At 36.5% G+C, this 24,243-nt stretch overlaps 5 protein-coding genes across 5 annotated transcripts; 3 read left to right on the top strand and 2 right to left on the bottom strand.

Moving 5' to 3' along the window:
- Window positions 1-463: 463 nt before the first annotated feature.
- CLUP02_13412 (uncharacterized protein) lies at window positions 464-1,430 on the bottom strand (the record flags this gene model as incomplete). The annotated part of the gene is made up of 2 exons (XM_049292351.1): window positions 464-1,054; window positions 1,260-1,430. 2 exons carry the CDS (start codon window positions 1,428-1,430, stop codon window positions 464-466), a joined length of 762 nt encoding a protein of 253 aa, XP_049149497.1.
- A 452-nt stretch (window positions 1,431-1,882) lies between these two features.
- On the top strand, window positions 1,883-2,341 carry CLUP02_13411 (uncharacterized protein; the record flags this gene model as incomplete). Its single annotated transcript, XM_049292350.1, has 1 exon — window positions 1,883-2,341. The coding sequence occupies one exon, from the start codon at window positions 1,883-1,885 to the stop codon at window positions 2,339-2,341; it is 459 nt and encodes a 152-aa protein (XP_049149496.1).
- A 10,173-nt stretch (window positions 2,342-12,514) lies between these two features.
- Window positions 12,515-14,644, top strand: CLUP02_13410 (sodium/hydrogen exchanger family protein; the record flags this gene model as incomplete). Its single annotated transcript, XM_049292349.1, has 6 exons — window positions 12,515-12,563; window positions 12,626-12,694; window positions 12,798-12,904; window positions 12,995-13,578; window positions 13,632-13,680; window positions 13,733-14,644. 6 exons carry the CDS (start codon window positions 12,515-12,517, stop codon window positions 14,642-14,644), a joined length of 1,770 nt encoding a protein of 589 aa, XP_049149495.1.
- Window positions 14,645-15,828: 1,184 nt separating this feature from the next.
- CLUP02_13409 (glycosyl hydrolase family 28) lies at window positions 15,829-16,455 on the top strand (the record flags this gene model as incomplete). Its single annotated transcript, XM_049292348.1, has 1 exon — window positions 15,829-16,455. One exon carries the CDS (start codon window positions 15,829-15,831, stop codon window positions 16,453-16,455), a length of 627 nt encoding a protein of 208 aa, XP_049149494.1.
- Window positions 16,456-19,609: 3,154 nt separating this feature from the next.
- Window positions 19,610-19,849, bottom strand: CLUP02_13408 (uncharacterized protein; the record flags this gene model as incomplete). Its single annotated transcript, XM_049292347.1, has 1 exon — window positions 19,610-19,849. A coding segment is annotated over one exon (240 nt), but the record flags the coding sequence as incomplete, so codon positions are not given.
- Window positions 19,850-24,243: the final 4,394 nt, after the last annotated feature.

Raw genomic sequence — 24,243 nt, 5'->3', positions numbered from 1 at the left:
GGAACCCTTGTCATAGTCGCTGCTAACTACGCAGTACAGTATCAATGATGAAAAGAAAGAGACTTGTGACCCCTGCATGTGGTTCCAGTGCCAATTGTTGCACACTTATCTAGTGAGACCAACGGAAAGGGAAAGGGAAAGGAATCAATCGTGGATGTGTGAAGATTTGAATTGTTATTGCCTTCCACTACAATCGAGGATGCGACTGCGTCGTTCTAAAAATTGGTTCTGAGCGAATGTGGCAGTTGCATGGCCTGAGGTGGGCAACGCATGCAGCGACGAGAGAGAGGAGCCACTAGGTATTCCCAGATATGTCTGCAGAGCCTATGTTAAATCATGGGAGACGCGAGTCTGATGTTCATCGTTTGAAGTTATATCTCATCTACATGCATTTGCTAAAAGATAATGGTCTTTGGGAGACATAAAGAAGATTCTCGACCTAAAGCTTGTGACGGACGGCACTTTAGTCGCTCTTCTGGAAGACCATCTTGTTCTTGATATGACCCAGCTTCTCGATCTCGACCTCAACCACATCACCATCGTTCAAGCAGCCATTGGTGTGCCATCCTACGCCCTCCGGCGTTCCGGTCATAATGATAGTTCCTCGACGTAGCGTGCGACCGCGAGACGCGAATGAGATGAGCTGGCGGCATGACCAAATCATCTGAGACGTGTCACTGCTTTGACGGACGGTGCCGTTCACAGTGGTCGTGAGCTTCAGATTTTGTGGGTCGGGGATCAGCTTAGGGGACACCAGGCTGGGTCCAATAGGTCCGAATCCGTCAAAAGACTTTGCGTAGCCCATTTGATATCCGGAGACGTCGAGTGCGTGAAGGTTACGCGCTGACACGTCGTTGCTTACGGTGTAACCAAGAACGTAATCCAGCGCCTCGTCTTCGCTGATGTCGAATCCATCTTTGGCGATCACAACGCTTAGTTCACCCTCGTAATCAAGTAGCTCCTGCGCGTCTGGATGGATCTTGATATCGTCCAGCGGTCCTGCAAGCCTGTCGGGAGGGGTAGCAAAAATTACAGGCTTCTTGGGCGGTTGGAACTTTGAATTGAGGAGTAATCCTTAGCGTCTGCTTTGTTGGAAGCCTTTCACGTTCAGTCGCATCACTCTCACCTTTGTTTCGCTTGCATGAGACTTGTAATTGACCCCAGCACAGATAATGAGGGGTGTGTTTGGCAGCGGACACAATAGCTACGTAAATGAGATTAGTCTGTGTAAACTTCAGTTCGAGATTGGACAGTCTTACTTTGCCGACTACGGCTTGATCATCAGATACGTTGAAGCCAGACTCCAAAGTACCCAATACTACTTGCACTGTCTTTCCAAGCAGCTCCGATGCCGGAACGTTGTTGTCAATATTGCTATATCTCTCAACGCCTTCCGCGTCTTCAAATCGTATCAATCTGTCAAATGACATGACAACTTATTGAGATGAAGATTGTCTTTTTTCCGGTTTCGTTTTGATTATGAGTGACCCGAAAACAAGAGGGCGTGGATTACTGGCTGCTCTGAAGCAAACATAATTTTTGTCGTCGGTCGAGTGAGATTATATCTAAGTAGGACGGGAGACATTACGTCGACGCAGTCTGGTCTCGCAGCGCGTTGACGGCAGTGGTGGACTGTGCTGGAGAAAATGGCCGGCCGAGAATTTGCCTTTCGGCAACTTACACCGAGATCACGGGAGTTAAGTCGCCAGTCAGTTTACCCCAATTCGGGGATGCGGAGGGCGAGGGCAATAAGAAGCGTGGAAATACCAGTAATTACCACTCTCTTCCAACAAGCGTGATCATTAAACTTTCATATTCACATTCAACCCCTCCGCTACGTTGCTTCTCAGATAGATCTTCACCACTGCATTCAGTTCACATAATGACCCAAAATTCGGCTGATTCTCGCATCCTTCTCGATCGTCTCTCTCACGTCCGTTATGGCCACCCCGACATTCAGAAAGCAAAGGAGTTCTATACCGACTTCGGTTTGATACCTGTGCGGGAAACGGAGGATAAGGTCTACCTACGAGGATTCGGAATTGATCAGTTTTGCTACGTTGCTGAAAAGACGAACGACGGATTGAGGAAGTTCAGGGGAGGCGCTTGGATTGTGCAGTCCATGGCTGAGCTAGAGAAGGCGGCGAAGCTCCCCGGATCTACCCCGATCACCGACTACGATGCTCCAGGTGGAGGGAAAGTCATCATTGTCAAGGATCTCCTAGGAGAGCCAATCACTTTGATCTACGGCCAAGAAGACCGCGTCCCCGAGCCTAGAGAGGTTCCCAAGCCAGTAATGTGGAATACCTGGGAGGACAAGAAGAGGCTCGGTGAGTTCTAGCGACCAGATCGAGACCAACTATCGAAAGTACACAAGCTCGGTCATTACGGGTTCGAAGTGAACATCGATCGTCTGCACGAGGTCTTCGACTGGTATTATCGGATTAGAAGTCTAATTCGACCGCGGCATATAGCCGACTGCGCAGGGGCCAATTAGGGGCCTATTTATAATTATCGTAGCTAGCCTAACCTACGGTTAGAACCTCCTTTTTACACCTACTACGCAGATATTTATATAGTTTAATTAATCTCTTTATTAACTACGGTTCGAACTAACTACCCTATAATAGGGATACTAATATTAATTAATAATTAAATTCTATTATTATAAATCGGTAAGGTATCTTATTATATAAAAAAGACGACCTCTTAATACCGTACGGGATAAGAGATTCGTATTAATTAACTTTATAAAAATAAATAGAAAAAGAGGCGATTCTCAAATACCGCACGGAATTAAGTAATTATAGCCCTTTATTACTTACGAGAGGTCGACGTTTATTATATTAAACTATGTTAATTAATAAAACCGCTTAAGTAACTAGCTTTTTATAATTATTTTAAATAGCTTTTTTACTAAACGACTTTTTTATAACCGGCTTATAATTAAAAATTAACTAATTAAATTAGTAAAAGGAAATACTTACGTAATAACTACCTACCTAATTAATTAATATAATAAATAAGCTTAATAATATAATATAAAAAAGTACCGCGCGATTAAAAAAGGGGATCTTTAAATATAAATATTCTTATTTAGTAGCGAAAGTAACTTTATAAAAGTTATTAAGTTAAGAGATTTATAATATACGGAAAAGTCTATTATTATAAGGATTTTATAAGTATAACCTTAAGCCCGCGATCTAAATAACCTCTTTATAGCTCCTTTAACTACCCCCTAAGTATTACTTAAGAATATAATATAGGGGACGGTTTAACGAGGGAGGAGGGGATTTAAAGGTCTTAATAATATTAAATTAAAAATATTATAAATTTTAGAGATTAATTTAAAAAAAAAAGCGGCTACCCTAAAGTAGTCCTACGACCTCTCGTTAGAGTTATTATTAACTAAAAAAAAGGCTAAAAAAACGAGGATTTAAAGGGGAAAAAAAAGAATCCTCTAAAGGGCTACTAAAAAGCTTCTTTTTATATTAGCTCCTAGCGCGAGATTATTAATTTCGAAAAATTGACTAAGTAATAAAAGGGATCGTTAGTAAATAATAATTACCTAATTATAATTAAGCTATAAAAAAAACTACTTAAAAAATATAAAATAGGGTACCGAGAGGCCGTAAAAAACAAAGTCTTTAAATTTAAAGTATTTAACCTTACTATGTACGAGCGTTAAGTAAGTATTTTTAATAAGTCCTTAAAATCTACGATCTTATAAAAAAGAGGGCTTAACTTCGTTAACTATACTTAACGGCCTATATAGTTCTTAATAACCTATATAGCTCCTCTATAAGCCGCCCGGCGTTTATTTTTAACTATTTTTATAAAATACTACTTAAAAAGAAATAGGTCGAGGAAAAAAGCTATTTAAAGATTATAAAGAGTACAAGGCTTAAGAAGTTAAAAATATACGGGATAGCGGAAATTAGTAATTAATAAAGATCCCGAGACTAATTACTATATCTTTTTATAATAATATAAACGTTTACCGCTACTATTATAAAAAGGAATTATTAAAAACCTACTCTTTTATATTAAATAAAAAGGAGGATTATAATAAGTATAATAGCTAGCGATTTAAAAGGGTAGTAGTAATTACTAAAAATAATAAAAATAAGAGTAATAGCGAGACGGTAAAAAGAAGCGGGAATTTCCTAAACCCTAACAAATTCGTTAGGTAGCGAAAGTACGGATTTATTATAATTAGCGCGCGGCTTAAATATATCCTTATTAAAATTAAATACGCTAGTAATTACTAATACGGGTATAAGCCAGAGTACGACCCTTAGCGAGTTAGGGTAAAAAAGAAGAGAACGAAACCCGATCTTAAATAGAATCCTAATTTTTTATAAGTAAGTAAATATTAACCCGGATTATTAAGGGACGTAGATATATAGAATTATAAATTAGCTTAATAATAAGTAAATTAACGTAATATTAATCTATTTAACTAAGGTTTATAAAAAAAAGGGGCTATAAGGGTAACCCCTATTTTACGAGATTATAAACGACCTTAGTTACTAATTAAATAAATAGTTCGCGAGCGCAAGCCTAGGGATTATAAAAGTAGTTAATAGATTCCTTTATAGGCGAGGGGTATTACTAGCGTAATTATAATTATAAAAGCTATCTAAAATACTAATAATAATAATTATAAAAAAGGAATTCGTACTATAGAACTAAGTATAGGTCGATAGAGCGTATAATCGCTTTAATAAATTTAAAAAAAGGGTAAACGACCCAGATTTCCTCCCTATAATTACTAATAAAAGTCTATCGTTATAAAAGGATATACCGGGGTAAAATATAGTACTAGAAGTATAATAATTAATAATTCTATTTATTTCGATCTATAACTCGTTACTATTACTAATACGAAATTCGGCGCTAATTGGCTAATAAGAAAAAAGATAAACGACCTAAAGTTATTAATAATACGTAGCGATATAGGGATCGTATATAAATACTAAAAATCTAATAATAAATATAAAGTGATTTATAAACTCTAAAAAAATCTTCCTAAAAGAGAAATTATACTCTAGGGGGAAGTATAAGGTCTTAAAAGAAACCCTAACGATATTTTATAATTATTATAAAAAAGTTAGAATTAGGGAGCACTAGTACTATTCGGTAATTAATATCGTACTCGTAAGCAAAGCCTTTAATTATTATTATAAAATAGTACGTAATCTTAATTGAAACGACCTTTTTAGTATAATTAACGTAATCTAAAGCCGCTTTAAGACCTATAATAAGAATTTAAAGCTCCTATTTAAGCTACGAGCGATTTCTTTTATATTTATAGCTAGGATAATAGAAAGTAAATCGTAAGTAAAGATCCTTAAAGAGCTTATTAATCGAATCGATAAGCTAATAAAAACCTAGCTAAATAAGGGGATAAACGAGCGGAAAGTTAGATATTTTTATACCGTAATCTAGCGTATATTAGAAGTAAAAGTAACCCTATACTAAGCACCTAAAGACTATAAGACGCTCTACTTAAAGCTAAGATCTAATTTTAATATTAAAATAAAAATACCGCGCTAAACCTATCTCTAAGTATATAATAGCCCTTATTAATAATATTAAGTTAATTAAACGTATAATAAAATAAGAAAAGAGGCTAAATACGGTAATTACTAATAAAGAGGCCCAGATTTATTAAATAAGTAAAGATTTAACTTACGGGTAGGGTAATAAAAAAGGTAATATTATATTTATAAGAAAAATAGATATTAATTAAGTAACTACTCCGAGAAAGAGCGTACTAAATCGTACGAATAGTATAAAAAGTCGAGGGTAGTAAATAGTAAAACTAGCCCTCGTTAGTTTAACTAATTCCTTATTATATATAAGGGTAGATCTAGGGATATAGAACTTAGCGACAGTAACTAAAGTAGCGGCCTAAAGTATATACCCCCTATAAGAAATTTAGAAAATAAAGAAAATCTTACCCCCTATACTAACGAGTTAAATTATAATAAAATTAATAATATTAACTACTCTTTTTTTACCCCGTTAGCTTTTAAAAGATATACGAGGCTAAACGAATAGAGGGTAATAAAAGCTCTTAATAAATAAGCTTTTATTTATAAATAGTAAAAGAAGGTCCCTTAAATAATAGATACGGAGATAGCTAAAAGGGTAAATCTAATAGGGCCAAAGCCTATTTTCTTAATAATTATAAAGAAGATACTATCTCTTTTAATATTTAAAGAAAAAATATAGTACTAAGTAAATCCAAGGGTAGCTAAAGGGGTCCTTTTTATACTACTTAGATCCCTCGAATACTAAGCTTATATAAGCATTCTACGCGAGCAAAAGGTATAGCTTAGATAATTTCTATAGGATTATCCTAGATACTAAGGCATTATAATAGTTAACTAGAGAAAAAGGGTAATTTTAAGTATTATAAAAAATCGCGCTAATAATGCTTAATACGTTAATAATAAGTATTATAAAGATTAGTTTCGGCCTAGGTAAAGAAATTATCGCCCTAGGTATAATAAAAATAGAGACGTATTTTAGAACGATAACCTTTTATATTTTACTTATTAATACCCTATTTCTCTTATATCTAAAAGACATAGATTAACTAAGTATTATATTTAATAATACGAAAAACAAAATCTCTAGTAGTAAGCACTTTAAAATAGTCGAACGATAATAGGGGTATGCGTTTATAAAGCTTATTAATAATACGAAGTTAATTAATTACTTAACGGAAAGTAAGCTTAGAAAATGTTACGAAGGTAACTTTGTTTACCTTATTATTCGCCTTATTATCAATATTACGTAAGCAAACTATATACCATATTAATCTACGATTTCTGTAGATTATTATAGGTATTGATTATGTAAGCAATACTGCTTATATAAGCTTACGTGAGCAATGGAAAGTACTGGAAAGTAACTGAATAATCTGGAATTTACTCGAGGCGGAATTACGTACTACGATTACGCATTCACTTACGTATACGCTTATTAATTATATCATAATTAATAAGCAATGGAATATTCTAGTAGGAGGTTTTTATGCCTATATATAGGCGTGTATTTGCCTACCTAGACCTTTCGTTAAGCAAGCAACTTCTTATATAGTAATTCAACTATATTACTCTCTTTACTACAAAAACCTCTTTTATATACGCTTATATCCCCTATATTCATATATTCTTGCTTCTATATGAATATTCACTTTTTATATTCTTTATAAGAATATCCCGCATTACCTCGTTAAAGCTATACGTGCTAGAATAATAAATAAGAACTTAAATAAATAATAAGTTAAATAGAGCGAATTCTTATTTAAATATAACTTCCGGATTATTTATTAAAAAGGATTAGAGAATAATAAAATAGACGCTCTTAATAAAAAACCTAATTATAAAATTACGGTCCCTAAAGATATATAAGTTATTTTTAAATAAGAGAAGGACGGTAGTTTTATATTAATTATAAAGCTTTTTATAATAATTAAAAAGATTAATACTAACCTAACTAAAAAAATAACCCCTAAGCTTATTATAAAAATTTATAACGTACTAGTATACGGTTACTAAAGAGTTATTAAAACGTAAAAACGGATTTATTAATATTATAATAAATCCGCTATATATACTAAAATTATAAAAGTAATTAAAGATTACGTAACTTATAAAAAAAATAAAAATAGCCCGTATAAGCTTTATAACGAGCTATAACTATTATAATTACTAATAAAAATATAATATTTAATTATATAAGACTTTATTATTAAACTATTAAAGTCTAGGGAACTATTTATTAAAATGTAATATAATAATATCTTAGTTATAGTTAACTAACTTACTAAGTTCGCATATTTTATTCTCTATAAGGAATTAAGTACTATAAAAGACCTAATATACGTATTTACTAAGGTTATATTTTCGAACTACGGTTTACTAAAAGAAATTATTTTTAATAAAAATAAGCTATTTACTTTAAAGTTTTAGAAATCTCTAATTTCGTAATTTAGTATAGACTATAAATTATTAATATTATTTTATTTATGAACTAATAAATAAATAAAAAGAATTAACTAGATCTTTAAAATATATTTTTATTATTATATAAACTATAATTAGGATAATTAAGTAGTACTTTTATTAATAGCCTAGTTCGTATATAATAGTATAGTTAATAAAAATACGAGAGAATCCCCGTTCTATTTCAACTATAGATTCTAATTAATAATATATAAAAAAGTATAATAAAGACTATAAGCTATAAAAGCTATAATAAACGTAAGTAAACTTAAAAAGATCTATAAATAAGCCTTACTAAACCTCGAGTTTATATAATAGTATATAAAAAAAACGCGGATAGATTAAAAATTAAAAAACCATTTTTAAGAAAGGGGAATAGTACTTATCTCTTTTATTATAATATTAAAACTAAACGACTAAATAATAAATTAAACTATAAAAAACTTAAACCTTTTAAAATTATTAAAAAAATCTTATTAATTAATTACGAACTAAGATTACTAAATATAATACAATACTACCCTATTTTTTACGTTTTATTATTTAAGCCTATATTAAGAGGTTTATATATAAAAGATTATATTATTATTAAACTAAACTAACTAAAATATAAAGTCGAACGAATTATTAATTATAAAATAAAAAATAATAATAAAAAATACTTTATTAAATAAAAAAACTATAAATATAAAGAAAATATATAAAAACCTATTATAAACCTTTAGAACTCTTAATAATTTCTTAAAGAGTATTGAAATTAAAATTAAATTTAGAACTCTTAGCTATTATAGTATCCTAATTAATAATTTTAAAAATACTATTAGTTTATACCTTACGGGCCGCTAAAAAAGTATTTTTAAAATCCTTAAAAAACTCCTCTAATATAATTTTTTTTTTTTTAAATACTTTTCGCTTTTAAGAACGAAGACGCTCTAATTTAAATAACGACTTATTTAACTTAGCCTAAGCTTATTAATAAGCCTTAGCTTTTTTTTATAACTCCATAACCCTTTTTTAAAATTATAACTTTTCCGCTTCTTTTTTATAATTAAAATAATTAAACTCCGTTATTAACTAACTAATTATACTTAATTAAGCTAAGACTTAATAAATAAAAACGTAATACTTATAAATATAAATAATATTAATAAACGTATTATACGAAATACTTAAATAGTAATATATTTTATAAACCTTAGAATTAAAAAGAACTAAATAATAGACCCCTCACGAGTAATAATTTAAATAAAGTATTATTTTTATACCTTTATTAAAAAAGTAAATAATTTATAATAATTTATAATAAGACATAGTTATTAAAAATTTCGATTTTTTAATTTAACTTAATATTATATTAATATATTTTAAGAAAATACTTAACAATTCCTTAACTTAAGAATAAATAACTTACTTATAAGCCTAGAGGACTAGACTTTTAAAAAGAGAAGCTAATATTACGACTTAATATATATAATAAAGCTAGGACCTCGCCCTATAGAACCTATAGTAATTATTATATTATATGTATAAAAATACGGACTTAAAATAACTCCTCTCGGGATAGAAGAACTATAAATAAATTACGTAATTATAATTATATAATAAAATAAGGAACGGACGCCTATAAATAAATAAAACGGACGATCGTAAATAAATAAACCAGACGACCGTTTAGTAAATAATTAAATAATAATAAATAGAAATATTATAAAAGATATATTTAAGAACGAGACTTATATATAATATAAACTTAAACTAAGCTTAAGGATAGACTTTTTATAACTTCTTTAATAATTAACATAGTATTAGATTTTATAATTATTCTTAGCTATTTTTATTAAGAACTCTTTTTAATAAGGCTATAATTAATTACTAAAGCCTTACTTACTTTACGATTTATAAACATAGCTTTAAAAAAGCTATTTATAATTATAAAACTATTTACTTAGTATTTATAGCCTTAAGTAAGTTAAAAAAGCGCTAGTTATAAAATAGGTAGTTATATTCTATATAACTATAATTATCGTAATTAATAATATATTAATAAATAAAGGGATCGTTAACTTTATAATTATTCTCTTTTTATAGTATATTAACGTTAGGAATAGCTTTAATTAGCGGTAGCGGTAGCGGTAGTAACGGCGAGGTTAATAAAGTAGTAGTTATAGGTAGGTAAGTAGGTAGGTAGGTAAGTAGGTAGGTAAGTGGGTAGGTGGGTAAGTGGGTGGGTATGGGCAGCTGGGCTCTGTGGTCGGAGGCAGGAGCGGCCGCAGCCACACTTGGTGGCGGGATATCGGCAGGTGCTGGCAGAATATCATCGCCCATTTCATACGCCGAACGCCCCTTGAGATCTCTAATAAGCTTACTGTGTCTTTGATCATTATGCTCTATCTTAAAGTATTGTGCGTACCTTCTGCAGCATCGACCTCGATCTCCTCGAGCTGAACTATAGAGGGTTAGCAACGGTACGCGCGGCAAACCCAGCCGGGGTACTGCTGGTAAGGGCCGGAAACCTCACAAACGAGAAACCTGGGCACGGAGAAAACTTTTGCCCACCGGCTTCCATTTTGTCTTCTGCCTGGCCAGTTGAAATGTCGTGAACATCCGTCACCGGGTCAAAGAGCAAAGAGGTGGACGAAGCGAGGAAGTCGGAACGCCTGAATAATCTGACCACGAGCCGCCAAGCGCGAAGCGCCGAGCCTCACCAAGAAGCGCCCAGCACTGAGTGGTCCCAACATCACCCAACAATCCTCGTCAGCCAAGAACCTCCAAGAGAGTCCAAGAGAACAGGGATCATATCGCAATGTCTGAGCCATAAAGTATTGACTTGGCCGACCCAAAGGTGGTCGTCACACCGGAATGCGTGCCCAGGGCTTCATCACCTTCCCAGCTGCGGCGCCCCCTTTCGTCTCTACTCAGCGGAGAATCTTGCTTCCTCCGCTTGGCGCCGAGGCCGCGCTGACACCGATGTGAGATCCGGACTCCTCCGCTGAGTATTGGCGGCGGAAAACCAACCTACTTCCTAAGTATTGCGTTCAATGATGGTCCTCGAAGGTGCTGTCAGCCCCGGACGCCGAGTCACTTTGTTAAGACACTAAGACTCTTGTCATACCTCGCCACTCTAGGCAGTCCACTGTTTCTTCTTGGGCGACTTATGTATGCTACCTGGCTTCACGTCCTCCCGGCTCTTTCCGTAGCCATTAGCCCTCTCACCCGATAACTCTTCTATGCATCTTCTCTGGTCGCTCTTTTCCTATGACCGAAATACGTTCATTAGAAAAGTGTCATTGAAGTACTTTGGGGAATTGTCCATCAATCTCGATTAGCGTAGTCCACCTCAACTCGCTGGGTGGGGTAGTTAAGTCAGCGTCCTGGCATTACCAAAGTTGAGAGATTTATCAATTTCTCTAGAATCTACACCGTATCTGGCCTTGAGCCTGACACTTTACTACCAAGCATGTCTCATATTTTGCTATGCGCTTCATGTCTGAACGACGCTACTGAGGCTGTATTAAATCATGTTCTTTGGCTGGCTAGAAGCCAAATCTTTAAGTGTCTAACCTGGGAGGAAGGACGCGTGAGTGTTACCTACGGATAGTCAATCCAGAAACAATCAAGCTGTCAGATACCTCCATGACAAGACTACTAGATTTGAGACATCCCCAGCCAAGTAGCAGATGATGACAAAACCCCTGAAAATCTAACGCTCTCCCCTGAAGATGAAGAGATACTGATCCGCAGGTGAAGTCTTCTATTTACGAGATTCACCTGCACTTGGCCCGTCACGCCTTCCCTGTGACCCCATTTGTGGCAGTACTTCGTAGAAGTATCAGCCGAAGCACGGATATCTCGCTGTCTTCACCTCGAGGACTTTGTACGCTCTAGCATTGAGAGCCGCTATAACCCCCTACCATGATCTACAGGGCGTACTTGGCTCTGAATCAAAAGTGTTTGTGATCAGAACCCATCCCCAAAAGAATTTGGCCGCCCAAGATCTGCAGCCAAGTCGCTCCCTTTTGGCTCGCAGCCAAGTGTGCCCCTGGTTGACATACCACTCTTAAATATCCGGACTCTCGGCGCTGCAGAAGAATTAGTTGCCCTTCCGCCGCTCACCAGACCACTCTTCATCAGCAGCGCTGAGCTACCGGGTGACTGTCATACCACACGGAGTCGAGCAAGCGTCGTTGTCCATCATCATTCCAAGTTCTGGCCCTCTGACTTCATTTTTTGCGGGATTTCCTTCTGCTCGTTTAGACATTCGTTTTGGATTTCTTTATCATCCTCTCAAGGTCTCCTTAGAATATCTCTTCTTTCTTCTTTCCAAGCAACTCCATGCAAATATCGTATGAGCATTAGCTAAAGAGATCATCCCTATCCTCAAAGCCCTTGCTGGCCAAGGCAGCCTTTCTCGGCAAACGCACAACACACCTTCTGGGCACGTCACACAAAGATCACTCGCACATTGAGAGTGAAGGCACCAGCGGGTACCCAAGATGCCCACCTTTGATCCCAGCGAATTAAATGTCGTTCTCGCTGTCTTTGGTGCGTGCTCCGGACCTTACATGTTTTGGCTATGACTAATCCGGTGTTCCCACCATATCCAGGCGCGTTCATCATTCTATTTGGTATCATATCCGTCAAGATCAAAAATGTGTGGTACTTAGGCGAGGCCTGTAAGATCAACCTCGAACGTTCTCCGCGCTGTAGTCATCGTAGATACGGAGCGTAATACTTAAGTTCCCAAGGTCCATTCACTGACTTGTTGCTCTTGATCAGTACCGGCCGTAGTGTTGGGCATATGCCTGGGCCCTATAGCTGCTAGGTTCATCGACAGCGAGAGGTGGGGGTCAGCTGTTGAGGGGCAGACCCAAGATATCACTCTTGTAAGTGCTTATAATGTGGCCTCATCACGATCCGGATCACTTCAATGTGGAGCCTTGCGTTCAGGCACTGATGATTGGCTTGTATCATAGGGGCTCACAAGAGTGATGATTGGCATTCAGCTGGTCATGGCTGGCTATCAACTCCCAGCAAAGTACCAAAAGACTAAATGGAAGGAGATGGCAATCTTAATGTTACCCATCATGACACTGATGTGGTTAGCGACGACAGGCTGCATCCTGGCAACCATTCCCAAGTTGACATTTCTGGGTGCTGGGGTCATCGCTGCCTGCGTGACCTCGACGGATCCAGTCCTGTCACAAGCCGTTGCCAAGGGGCCTTTCGCCGATAAGTTCGTTCGGCGCTCTTTGCGTGAAATCATCTCTTCCGAGAGTGGCGCAAATGACGGCTTCGGCTTCCCCATATTGATGCTGACGACGTATGTCATCCGGCACGCGGAGGGATCTGAAGTGCACGCGGATGGCTCGACATTGCACGCAGTCAGTCGTACGCTTCTTCCGAGAGCCGGTGACGTCGCCCGCCAAGGCGGAGGCGTTGGTGTTGCTTTGCTGAATTGGCTGCTGGAGACATGGCTTTACTTTGTGCTCATGAGTATAGCCTACGGAATCATTATGGGAACTCTGATCAGGCTTGCACTGAAGTATTCTGTCAGAAAGTGGGTTGATCGGTCAATGAGCACGAATTCGGTAGTTTCTAACAGAGACACAGAAAGTGGATCGATTCCGAAAGCTACGTCCTGGTGCCCACAGCGATTGGTGTAAGTCACGGACACTAAATGAACTACATGAAAGTTGACTGACAACTCATAGCTCTTCATGATGGGCACTTCAGGAGCCATCGGAACTGACGATTTGCTATCTTGCTTCGTCGCTGGCAGTGCGCTCAACTGGGACGGCGAGTACCTTGCAGAGGCACAGAAGCGGCACGACGAAGTCAACGCCAGCATCGACGTTCTTCTCAACTTTGGCGGCTTCATATATCTCGGGACCATCATCCCGTGGAGTGACTTCAGCTCTGACATCACCGGAATCAGTCTCGGCCGACTCTTTGCCCTCGGCGCACTTGTTCTTGTATTCCGTCGCATCCCCGCCGTGCTTCTCACGTACAAGCTCATGCCGAACACTATCATAGACTGGAAAGAAGCCTTATTTATGGGCTACTTTGGCCCTATTGGCGTTGGTGCTGCCTTCTATGTCGAGCATGCGCGTCACCTCTTCCCTAAACTTGCTGAGGCCGAGGGCGACAGTGAGGTAGTTGACATGCTTCGGGCTATTGGTCCCGTCGTGTATTGGCTTGCACTCTTCTCGATTATAGTCCACGGAATCTCTATCCCTATCCTCAATGTCATATATAGATTCATGGGCGTTCAACCAGTTCAGGATGATGCCGTGGCAATTCGACGCCGATCTGTTCGCGTCCCTCCTCCATCGAACGCGGTTGAGGGCGACAAGGAGACGTTCATTGCCTTCAACCGTTTCTCTCGGCCTAACTTGTCGCAGGAAACACTGCCGCATATGGGGGATGACGACTCATCTGTGGGAGATCAAAAGGTTTTGTACCCAGACCTCGAGTCCGGCCTCCAGGAAGCTAGGCAAAATGCAGGGTTATCACCACGGAGAAGCTTCAATCTCCCACGCCCGAATGCACCTCGCAGCTTGAGTCTACCCCGGACAAGTTTGAGTCAACTGAAATGGGATCAACCGCATGTCACACAGGGATAGACTACTTTATCTTGCTGCCTTTGGGACATGCCAGTGTAGAGAATATCGGAGGCAAGAGGCTAAGCGATTCGCGTAGTACCAGATAAGATATGTGGTATTTAAATAGAAATTTCCACCGCCATTGAGAATGTCTTGAGTGATGCTATACCTACAGCGAACAAACCTACTTAAATACGTTTCGATAACACCTAGAGCATTTTAACCGGGGGCCAAGGTGATTGCCGTCGTGATTCATCTGGAAGACTGGAAAGGCCCGATGTACACATACGAACTGACAGTGTTCTGGCCCTTCTTCGAACAGCAGACTGAAATTGTCAGAGACATTGCTCTTCATCATAGGGATACAAATCCCTGCGGCTCCAAACGCCGACATCTAGATTAATTTAGCAGTGTTATCTCGTCCGGATGTAAGTGGACCATCGGGCCGAGCTGAACGAGTCGAGTATCCGCTGGCCGGCTGAGACCAGGACGACGACAATGATTTGGATGAATCAGTTAGATGGTTTGCTCGAAGAATGACGTTCTTCGAGTCGAATGACTATGGAAAATTTCAGGATGAATGCATGTAACGTTCACACATCTGACCCAGACTCGTGATGCCTTGCATCCATCATCAGACCAACCCGCAGGTTACCATCAGACAGGCCGTTCTTTGCATACCTTACCGCTGCTTTTCCCTCATCAACCAGACGATAGACTTCATGGATAAAGATTCCCACATCCAGAATAACAGAGATCAGCAAGTACAAGCCTTGAAATGCCGGACGTTGGGGTCGGATTACCAGGGCGTCATGCGGGCAGAAGACGTAATTGATGCGGGGAATCGACGCTACAGGGGACGATCCGGGGCTTTACCCCGCTGGACTTGGCGCATGTCATTCGTTGACAGTGGTTGCGACCCCCTGAGCTCAATCATCTGATGCAATGTTGGGTTTCACAGAAATAACACTCGTCGATGAGCTCTACTTCATATTTGGAAGATACCTGTTACCTTTGAAGCTCATATACCTTTCCTCTCTGGTGCTTTGATAGACGCCACAGACTCATCAGCTTGTCTTTGTCCACGCGCTTGTTCGTAAGAAGCCCTAGACATACTTCCAGAAGCGTCTGTTCGCGTGTACCGAAGCTCGCACTCCTCCCATCCGTCCCTTGATTGGATTTCTAGGCCTTAGCACCCATCCATCATGCGTGGCTTGGCAGTCTTCGCATCGTTAGCCGCAAGGCTAGTCCTCGGGCTCGAGACCACTCGGTTCTCGGCGGCCACCCTGCTGGCTGAATCTGACGCAGATATCCCGAGTGCCAGTGACTGGGCGGAGAGGGCGGAGAAGGAAGGTCGGAGCCTCTGCATACTCGAGCCGGACGCTAACGGCGGGGACGACGCGCCGGCACTGCTGAGCGCGCTCAACGACAAGTGCCGCACCAAGAGCATCATTGTGCTTGATGGACCAGTGTACAACATCAAGTCGCCGATGGTCACCACCAGCCTAGACGATGTTGTAATTGATCAGCGTGGCAGACTACTCTGGAGCAATGACACCACGTACTGGCTCACGGTCTCGATGCCTGTGGGCTTCCAGAACCAGAGCACGGTATGGCACTTTGGAGGTGATGGCGTGGTTTGGGAAGGCCACGGAGTCGGAACGCTCGACGGCAATGGCCAGGTCTGGTATGACCTCAATGCCGGCGGATCCAACATGCCTCATCGGCCGATGAACATCAACTTTCGAGACTTCTCGAATTCGACTGTCAAAGGTCTCCGATCCGTGCAGAGCCAAATGTGGACGATTGTTGGTATCCCTATTACAGGGTAGTTGGTTCGAACCGTAGTTAACGAAGAGATCAATTGAACTATATAAATATCTGCGTAGGTATAAAAAGGAGGTTCTAACTATAGGTTAGGCTAGCTATAATAATCGTAAATAGGGCCCCTAATTAGCCCCTGCGTAGTCGGCTATATGCCGCGGTCGAATTAAACTTCTAATCCGATACTAACTTTCTCTTTCTTTTATCGATTTAACTACTATAGTTAGAGATATAATTCGACCTCGGGCCCGTTTACTAAGTCGTCTCCTTTTCCCCCTTTTCTCTACTTTTTTTATATAACCTATCCCTTTATTTATATAATAACTTTTCTATTACTTACGAATTACTCTAATCCCTTATTTAGTACTATTTTCGTAAAAGCGTCTACGAGGTTATTTTTATTATTAATCTAATAAATCTCGAGTATCTCGCGGCTTTTATATAATTACTTAAGGGCTATAATATCGATTATAAGCCTCTTTTCCTTCGTCGTTCCTAATTTAATAAAGTATTCGTATAGCGAGTAAGAATCTATATAAATAACTATTAAAATAAGTAAAAAGCTAATTCGATCGGTAATCTTTTTCAGTATTATTAAATTTGTATAGGAGAGGTTAACGCCGTTAACTATACTATAGACCTCTGACGCTAGTATATTTCTCGTTACCCGCTTACTTTTAGTTAATAAGTAATAAATTATATTACTTATATAGTAAATTCGCTCTCGCCTATACTCTCGTTAGCTAGGATAATAATATACCTTAATTATAAAGTAAGGTCGTTATTATTCGTAAATAACTTATTAACGAAGATATAGAGCTTACTAATTATAAGGTCGATCGGGTAGTAAATAAGACCTCGATCGAGATTTATCTATTACTACTTAAGCCGCTTATTAAGTACTTCGATATCTTATTTAGTTAGATCTATAGCCTGCGCTACCTTAGCGTAGTTAAACGTTACTTTAAGTTAATAAATACTTATAATATATACCCCTCGCGCGAGCTTAGCCTTATACTGCTTTTTAATATTAATTACGTTTAGATTAATAGGGTTAATCTTCTCGCCCTACCCCTTTTATTAAAAGATAACGGTTTCCCTTTTAATTATAATAATCCCGCTATTAAATACTAGGAGGATGTTTATTATAAGGACCTCTTTTAGCTTTATTACGAAGCCCGCTTTTTAAAGCTCCTTATCCTCCTTCTTTATAAAATTAATATTAAATAGGCCTAATATATCGTTAGTTTATATTCTAACGATCCTAAATTAGTCGCCTTTATACTCTGCGACTAATAAGCACGGGTCGTACGTAAAAATAACTATTAATAGTTAATTAATATAAAAATCGTAATAAATAGCTTATTAATAAGTGCCCGATTTTACGACCCAATATAGTAGCTTAAGCACTTTAATAATCGTACTTTCTAAGTACTTACTAGCTATTTCTTTTAGTAAATAGGCTAGGATTCTCTTTATAAGCCCTATAGCCGATTAGGTATAGGCCTAGGTAATATTACGGCTCTAAATCTCGTATCCCTTTTTCCGTAGCGATGCTATTAATACTATTATTAATCGTTAGCTATAGTACTATATAATAAGTAATTATATAAGTAGCGTCGCTTTTTTAACGTCGCTATACCCCTAAATTACGTATTTAAACTTCTCGTACGGCTAGGGTATTCCTTTCCCTTTAATCTTACGAACTATTCGTAATTTAAATATACGGAGGTTTATATATTTTTTTAGGTCGTATAGGATAAATCGATAGACCCCTCGATTACAAAGAGTATCTACTTCGATAAGATCTAATCCCTTATATAGCTTTTTAATAGTTATAATTACGCCTTCCTTACGTAGTTTAACCGCTAGCTCGAAATTAGCTTTCTCTTTTACTATATAAAAGGTATTAATTACCTCGTCGCTAATAATAAATTGCTACGTTAGGGCTTGCCGTCGTAGTCTTTTATAACGTCTCGCCGGTAGTATTAGTACCTTTTTAGTAATTTCCTCTTCCTCGTTATCTATTAGTACTATTATAACGATTTCGTCGAGGATAATTTCCTATACCTCTACCGCGGGTTATATAGTTTCCCCTAGCTCTTTTTTTTTTTATAAGTTAGAAATTACCTCGTTAGGATCTATATAGTACGGTCTAACTACCGTAATTAATATTTTAAATAGCTAGTTACGATCTCTTGCGACTATATAAGAGCGCTCGTCGACGGAAATTAACTTATATAGCCTAGCTTATTATTAAATAATTTCGTACTATACTCGTATATCCGAATTTAGTAGCATATTTAGATTATCCCCTATGTCGGGCCTATTGCGCATAGTAATTACCTTATTAACTTACTTTTTTACGCTTACCTCGCGCAATACCCGTATTACTTTTTTAACTACTTAGGCTTATTAGCTTATACCTAGTAACGGTAGCAAGGCTAAGGTCGTTCTTAAATATACTCTAAATACTAATAGCGTTAATATAAGTCCGTTAGGCCCCATAGTATTATTATAATATTTGAGTACTATCTAAAGGTATTCGTTATTAGTAAAATCCGGATTTTCCTCTTTAATAATTCTAAACGCCCTTTTTAATTACTAGTATGCCCTCTTTACTTTTTTAATATTATAGTACGCTTTAACGGGTACGACTTTTAGCTATATATTATAAACCGTCGTATTATTTTTAAATTTTACTAATTTAAAGCTAGTATTAGCGTCGGTTCTAATACTATCTAGCGGTCCCTAGTATATATCGATCTAGCTTTTTTATAGGGCTACTTATACTATCTTTACTTATAAATCCCGGAGGAATTGCCCTACTTAGAAAGATATAGCTACGTCGATTATATATAGTACTAGCCGACTATTTAAATAGAAGATATCGACGACGATTTCCTAGTTAAAGTTGAGCTTATTACGCAATTTAAACTTAAATCTGCGTAGGCTCTGCGCATTTATTTAATATTAATAATATACTTTTATTAACTACTCTAGCGCCCCTATTTTAATATTATTATTACTTAATTATTTTAAGAGGTTATATAGCCTCGTAACCGACGGGTACCCAAATCTCTAGTATAGTTTTCTAAGCTTACTTTCCGTTAGGTAATTAATCGACTTCGTATCGTTAGTAAGCTTTATAAACGCATACCCCTATCGTCGTTCGACTACTTCGAAGTACTTACCGCTAGAGATTTTATTCTTTATATTATTAAATATAATACCTAGTCGATCTATATCTTTTAGATATAGGAGAAATGGGGTATTAACGGGTAAAATATAAAAAGTTATCGTTCCGAAGTATATCTCTACTTTTACTATACTTAGGGTAACGATTTCCTTACTTAGGCCGAAACTAATCCTCGTAATACCCACTATTAATATATTAAGCGTTATTAGCGCGATCTTTTATAGTATTTAGAATTACCCTTTTCTTCTAGTTAATTATTACGATGCCCTAGTATTTAGGATAATCTTATAAAAATCGTCTAGGCCGTACCTTTTACTCGTATAGAATACCTATACGAGCTTAGTATTTAAGGGATCTAAGTACTATAAAAAGGACCCCTCTAGCTACCCCTAGATATACTTAGTACTATATTCCTTTTTTTTAAATATCGAAAGAGATAGCGTCTTCTCTTTAATCGTTAAGATAATAGGCTTTAGCCCTATTAAATTCGCCCTTTTAGCTACCTCTATATCCGTTATTTAAGGGACCTTCCTTTACTATTTATAAATAAAAGCCTACTCATTAAGAGCTTCCGCTACCCTCTATTTATTTAGCCTCGTATATCCTCTAAAAGCTAACGGGGCGAAAAAAGAGTAGTTAATATTATCGATTTTATTATAATCTAATTCGTTAGTATAGGAAGTAAGATCTTTTTTATTTTTTAAATCTCTTATAGGGGGTATATATTTTAGGCCGCTACTTTAATTACTATCGCTAGGTTCTATACCCCCGGATCTGCCCTTATATATAATAAAGAATTAGTTAAACCGACGAGGGCTAGTTTTACTATCCACTACCCTCGACTTTTTATACTATTCGTATAATTTAATACGCTCTTCCTTAGAGTAGTTACTTAACTAATATCTATCCTTTTTATAAATATAGTATTACTTTTTCTATTACCCTACCTATAAGTTAAATCTCTACTTATTTAATAAATCTAGGCCTCTTTACTAGCGATTACCGTATTTAGCCTCTTTTCCTTTTTTATTATACGTTCGATCGACTTAATATTATTAATAAGGGCCGTTATATATTTAGAAATAGGTTTAGCGCGGTATTCTTATTTTAATATTAAAGCTAGATCTTAGCCTCGAGTAGAGCGTCTCGTAGTCTTTAGGTACTTAGTATAGGGTTATTTTTATTTCTAATATACGCTAGACTATAATATAAAAATATCTAACTTTCCGCTCGTTTATCCCCTTATTTAGCTAAGCTTTTATTAGTTTATTAATTTAATCGATAAGCTCTTTAAGGATCTTTACTCGCGATTTACCCTCTATTATCCTAGCTATAAATACGAAAGAAATTACTCATAGCTTAGATAGGAGCTCTAGGTTCTTATTATATGTCTCGAAGCGGCTTTAGATTACGTTAATTATACTAAGAAAGTCGTTTCGATCGAGATTACGTACCGCTTCGTAGTAGTAATTAGAGGCTTTGCTTATAAGTACGATATTAATTACTAAATAGTACTAGTGTTCCCTAATTCTGACTTTTTTATAATAATCGTAAAATATTATTAAGGTTTCTTATAAGACCTTATACTTCCCCCTAGAGTATAATTTCTCTTTTAAAAAGATCTTTTTAAGGTCTGTGAATTGCCTCGTATTCGCTATTAGATTTTTAGTATTTATATACGATCCTTGCGTCGCTACGTATTATTAATAATTTCGGGTCGTTTACTTTTTTTCTTATTAGCTAATCGGTACCGAATTTCGTATTAATAGCGGTAACGAGTTATAAATCGAAATAGGCAGAATTATTAATTATCGTACTTCTAATACTATATTTTACCCCGGTATATCCTTTTATAATAATAGATTTCCGTTAGTAATTATAGGGAGGAAATCTAGGTCGTTTACCCTTTTTCTAAATTCGTTAAAGCGATTATACGCTCTATCGACCTATACCTAGTTCTAAGTCGACCCACCCCCTTTTGGCCACCCCCCCCTTTTAGCCACCCTATCAAAACATAGTATTAAAACATCGCCACTAACTATACTTAATTAATTAACTATCTTTTATTACTATAATAATATAGTTATTATTCTCCCTAGGTAATTCGACCCCTGCGAGTCGACTAGGACTAACTAAACGGTCGCTAAAGTCCTCCTAAGCTCTCTATATATCCTAGATATTTACGAACTTAGTATTTAGGTCTATTAATACACTCTTCTTTTTCCGCGGCCTTAATCGGTTAACTTTAGCTTCTAGAACTCGAATATAGTACTAAGATGCTACTAGATAGTAGGCCTACTCGCTAAATACTTTTTTTACCTTTTTAAATAGTAGTCGTTAAGTACTATAGTCTAGACTAAGCTCTATAAATAACTTTAACTAATCGCAGAGCTCGCTAGCCTTCCTAAGTATTAACTAGTTAATAATAAACGCCGCTAATACCTAGTTAATAGCTTTTTTAATATTACTAGTCACTTACTTAGTATCTGTAGTCTTTTTAGTTAATATAACTAGGTTAGGTAGGACTATTAGATTAGTAAGTAGTCTAGCCATGTTAGGGGGATATAGTCCAGTTACTTTCTACCCACTTCGTATATTTAACGACGTTAGACTAGCTAAACGAGCTTTCTAGTAGTAGCTTAAGAAGTACCGCTTTCTAACGATAATAGAATTATTTATTATATCCTCCTTACTAAGCTCCTTCCTATACTTAGACTTAATAGGTCTAAAAATAGCTATATCTAACGGCTAGAGGATATAGGAAGTATATAGTAGTAAGAATAGCAAGTAGACGTTATTTCTATAGCATTCCTATATAAATTCTATCGTCGTATAACTCCCATAGCTATCTAGAACTAATAGTCGAGGCTTATTAAGTATACTAAGCCCCCCAAGGGGGGGGGTCTTAGTCTATAATAAGAACACTGTTTTTAACTACTTAAGGGCAGTCTTATCGGTCGTCTAGCTATTATCTATTACTATGAACTCCTAACTAGTATAAGGGTCAAGTTCAAATAGAAACCACTGCTACTATACCGACTTTCCCTTATATATAACTAGTAGTTTAATAGCTCGATTATTAATAAAAATACACTTAATAATAGATACCTAAGCACGCGAACTAGGCTCTTTTTTTCGTACTACTATAGTCTCTACTTTACTTAAAACTAGGCCATTAAATCCCTTACCCTCTAGGATACTAGTCTTATTTATATTATACCTATTAGCCTATTTAATATCGCTAATCTTTAGTATATCGAGTAATCTAAACTATAACTTAATTATATTAGTAATAGCCCTATTTAGACACCTCGAATTAATAGTACGACTTCTCTAGACCTTAATTAATAGGTTCCTCCTTAAGAAAGCGTCTATTTATCTCTTCTTAAGAGGATTTATATCCCCCTAGGATCTTAGAACTCGCTTAGCGAATTTTATAAGCTATTTATAGGTTAGTATAACGCCTAGATTATACTAAATACGAACCTACTAAGCTAGCTAGTCTTCTTATTATAAAGGAAGCCTCTAGAGGTCTACGAATGCTATTACCCTCGTTTAGTAGCCTCTCCTACGGTTACGAAAAGTTAACCTTAGAACTCCGAACTTAATCGAGGCCCGATTAACTAAGAGACCTCTTCCGATAGCCTTAAGAGCCCGAATAACTTCATTTTTAGTATACGAGACTATTATATATCGATAAATAAGTATATAAAAAAGAATTACATTTGGACGATTTTTGTAATTGTTATAGTAGTTTAAAAATCGTAGGTAGGGTTTTAATATAGTAGCTAGGATAGAGAAATAGGGTGGCTAAAAGGGGGGGGTGGCCAAAAGGGGGTGGGTCGACTTATAGTACGAATTCCTCTTTTATAATTATCGTTATTAGTATTTCGTATAGCTCTTACGATTATAATTACGCTAATAATACCCCTCGCCCGTAAAAGAATCTATTAACTACTTTTACGATTCCTAAGCTTGCGCTCGTAAACTATTTATTTAGCTAGTAGCTTAGGTCGTTTATGATCTCGTAGAATAGGGGTTGCCCCTATAGCCCCTTTTTCTTATAGACCTTAGTTAAATAGATTAATACTACGTTAATTTACTTACCGTTAGGCTAATCCGCAATTCTATATATCTATATTCCCTAATAGTCCGGGTTAATATTTACCTATTTATAAAGGATTAGGATTCTATTTAGGATCGGGTTTCGTCCTCTTCTTCCTTACCCTAACTCGCTAAAGGTCGTGCTCTAGCTTATGCCCGTATTAGTAATTACTAGCGTATTTAATTTTAATAGGGATATATCTAATCCGCGCGCTAGTTATAATAAATCCGTGCTTTTATTACTTAACGAATTTATTAAAGTCTAAGAGATTCCCGCTTCCTCTTACCGTCTCGCTATTACTCTCGTTTTTATTATTTTTAGTAATTATTACTACTTTTTTAAGTCGCTAGCTATTGTACTTACTAAGATCTTCTTTTTTATTTAATATAAAAAGGTAGGTTTTAGTAGTTCTTTTTTATAATAGTAGTAATAGACGTTTATATTACTATAAAAAGATATAGTAATTAGTCTCGGGATCTTTACCAGTTACTA

Source organism: Colletotrichum lupini, chromosome 7, assembly GCF_023278565.1.
Source record: "Colletotrichum lupini chromosome 7, complete sequence".
In the NCBI taxonomy this organism is placed as follows: Eukaryota; Fungi; Ascomycota; class Sordariomycetes; order Glomerellales; family Glomerellaceae; genus Colletotrichum; species Colletotrichum lupini.
This window is presented reverse-complemented; position numbering and strand designations above follow the sequence as displayed.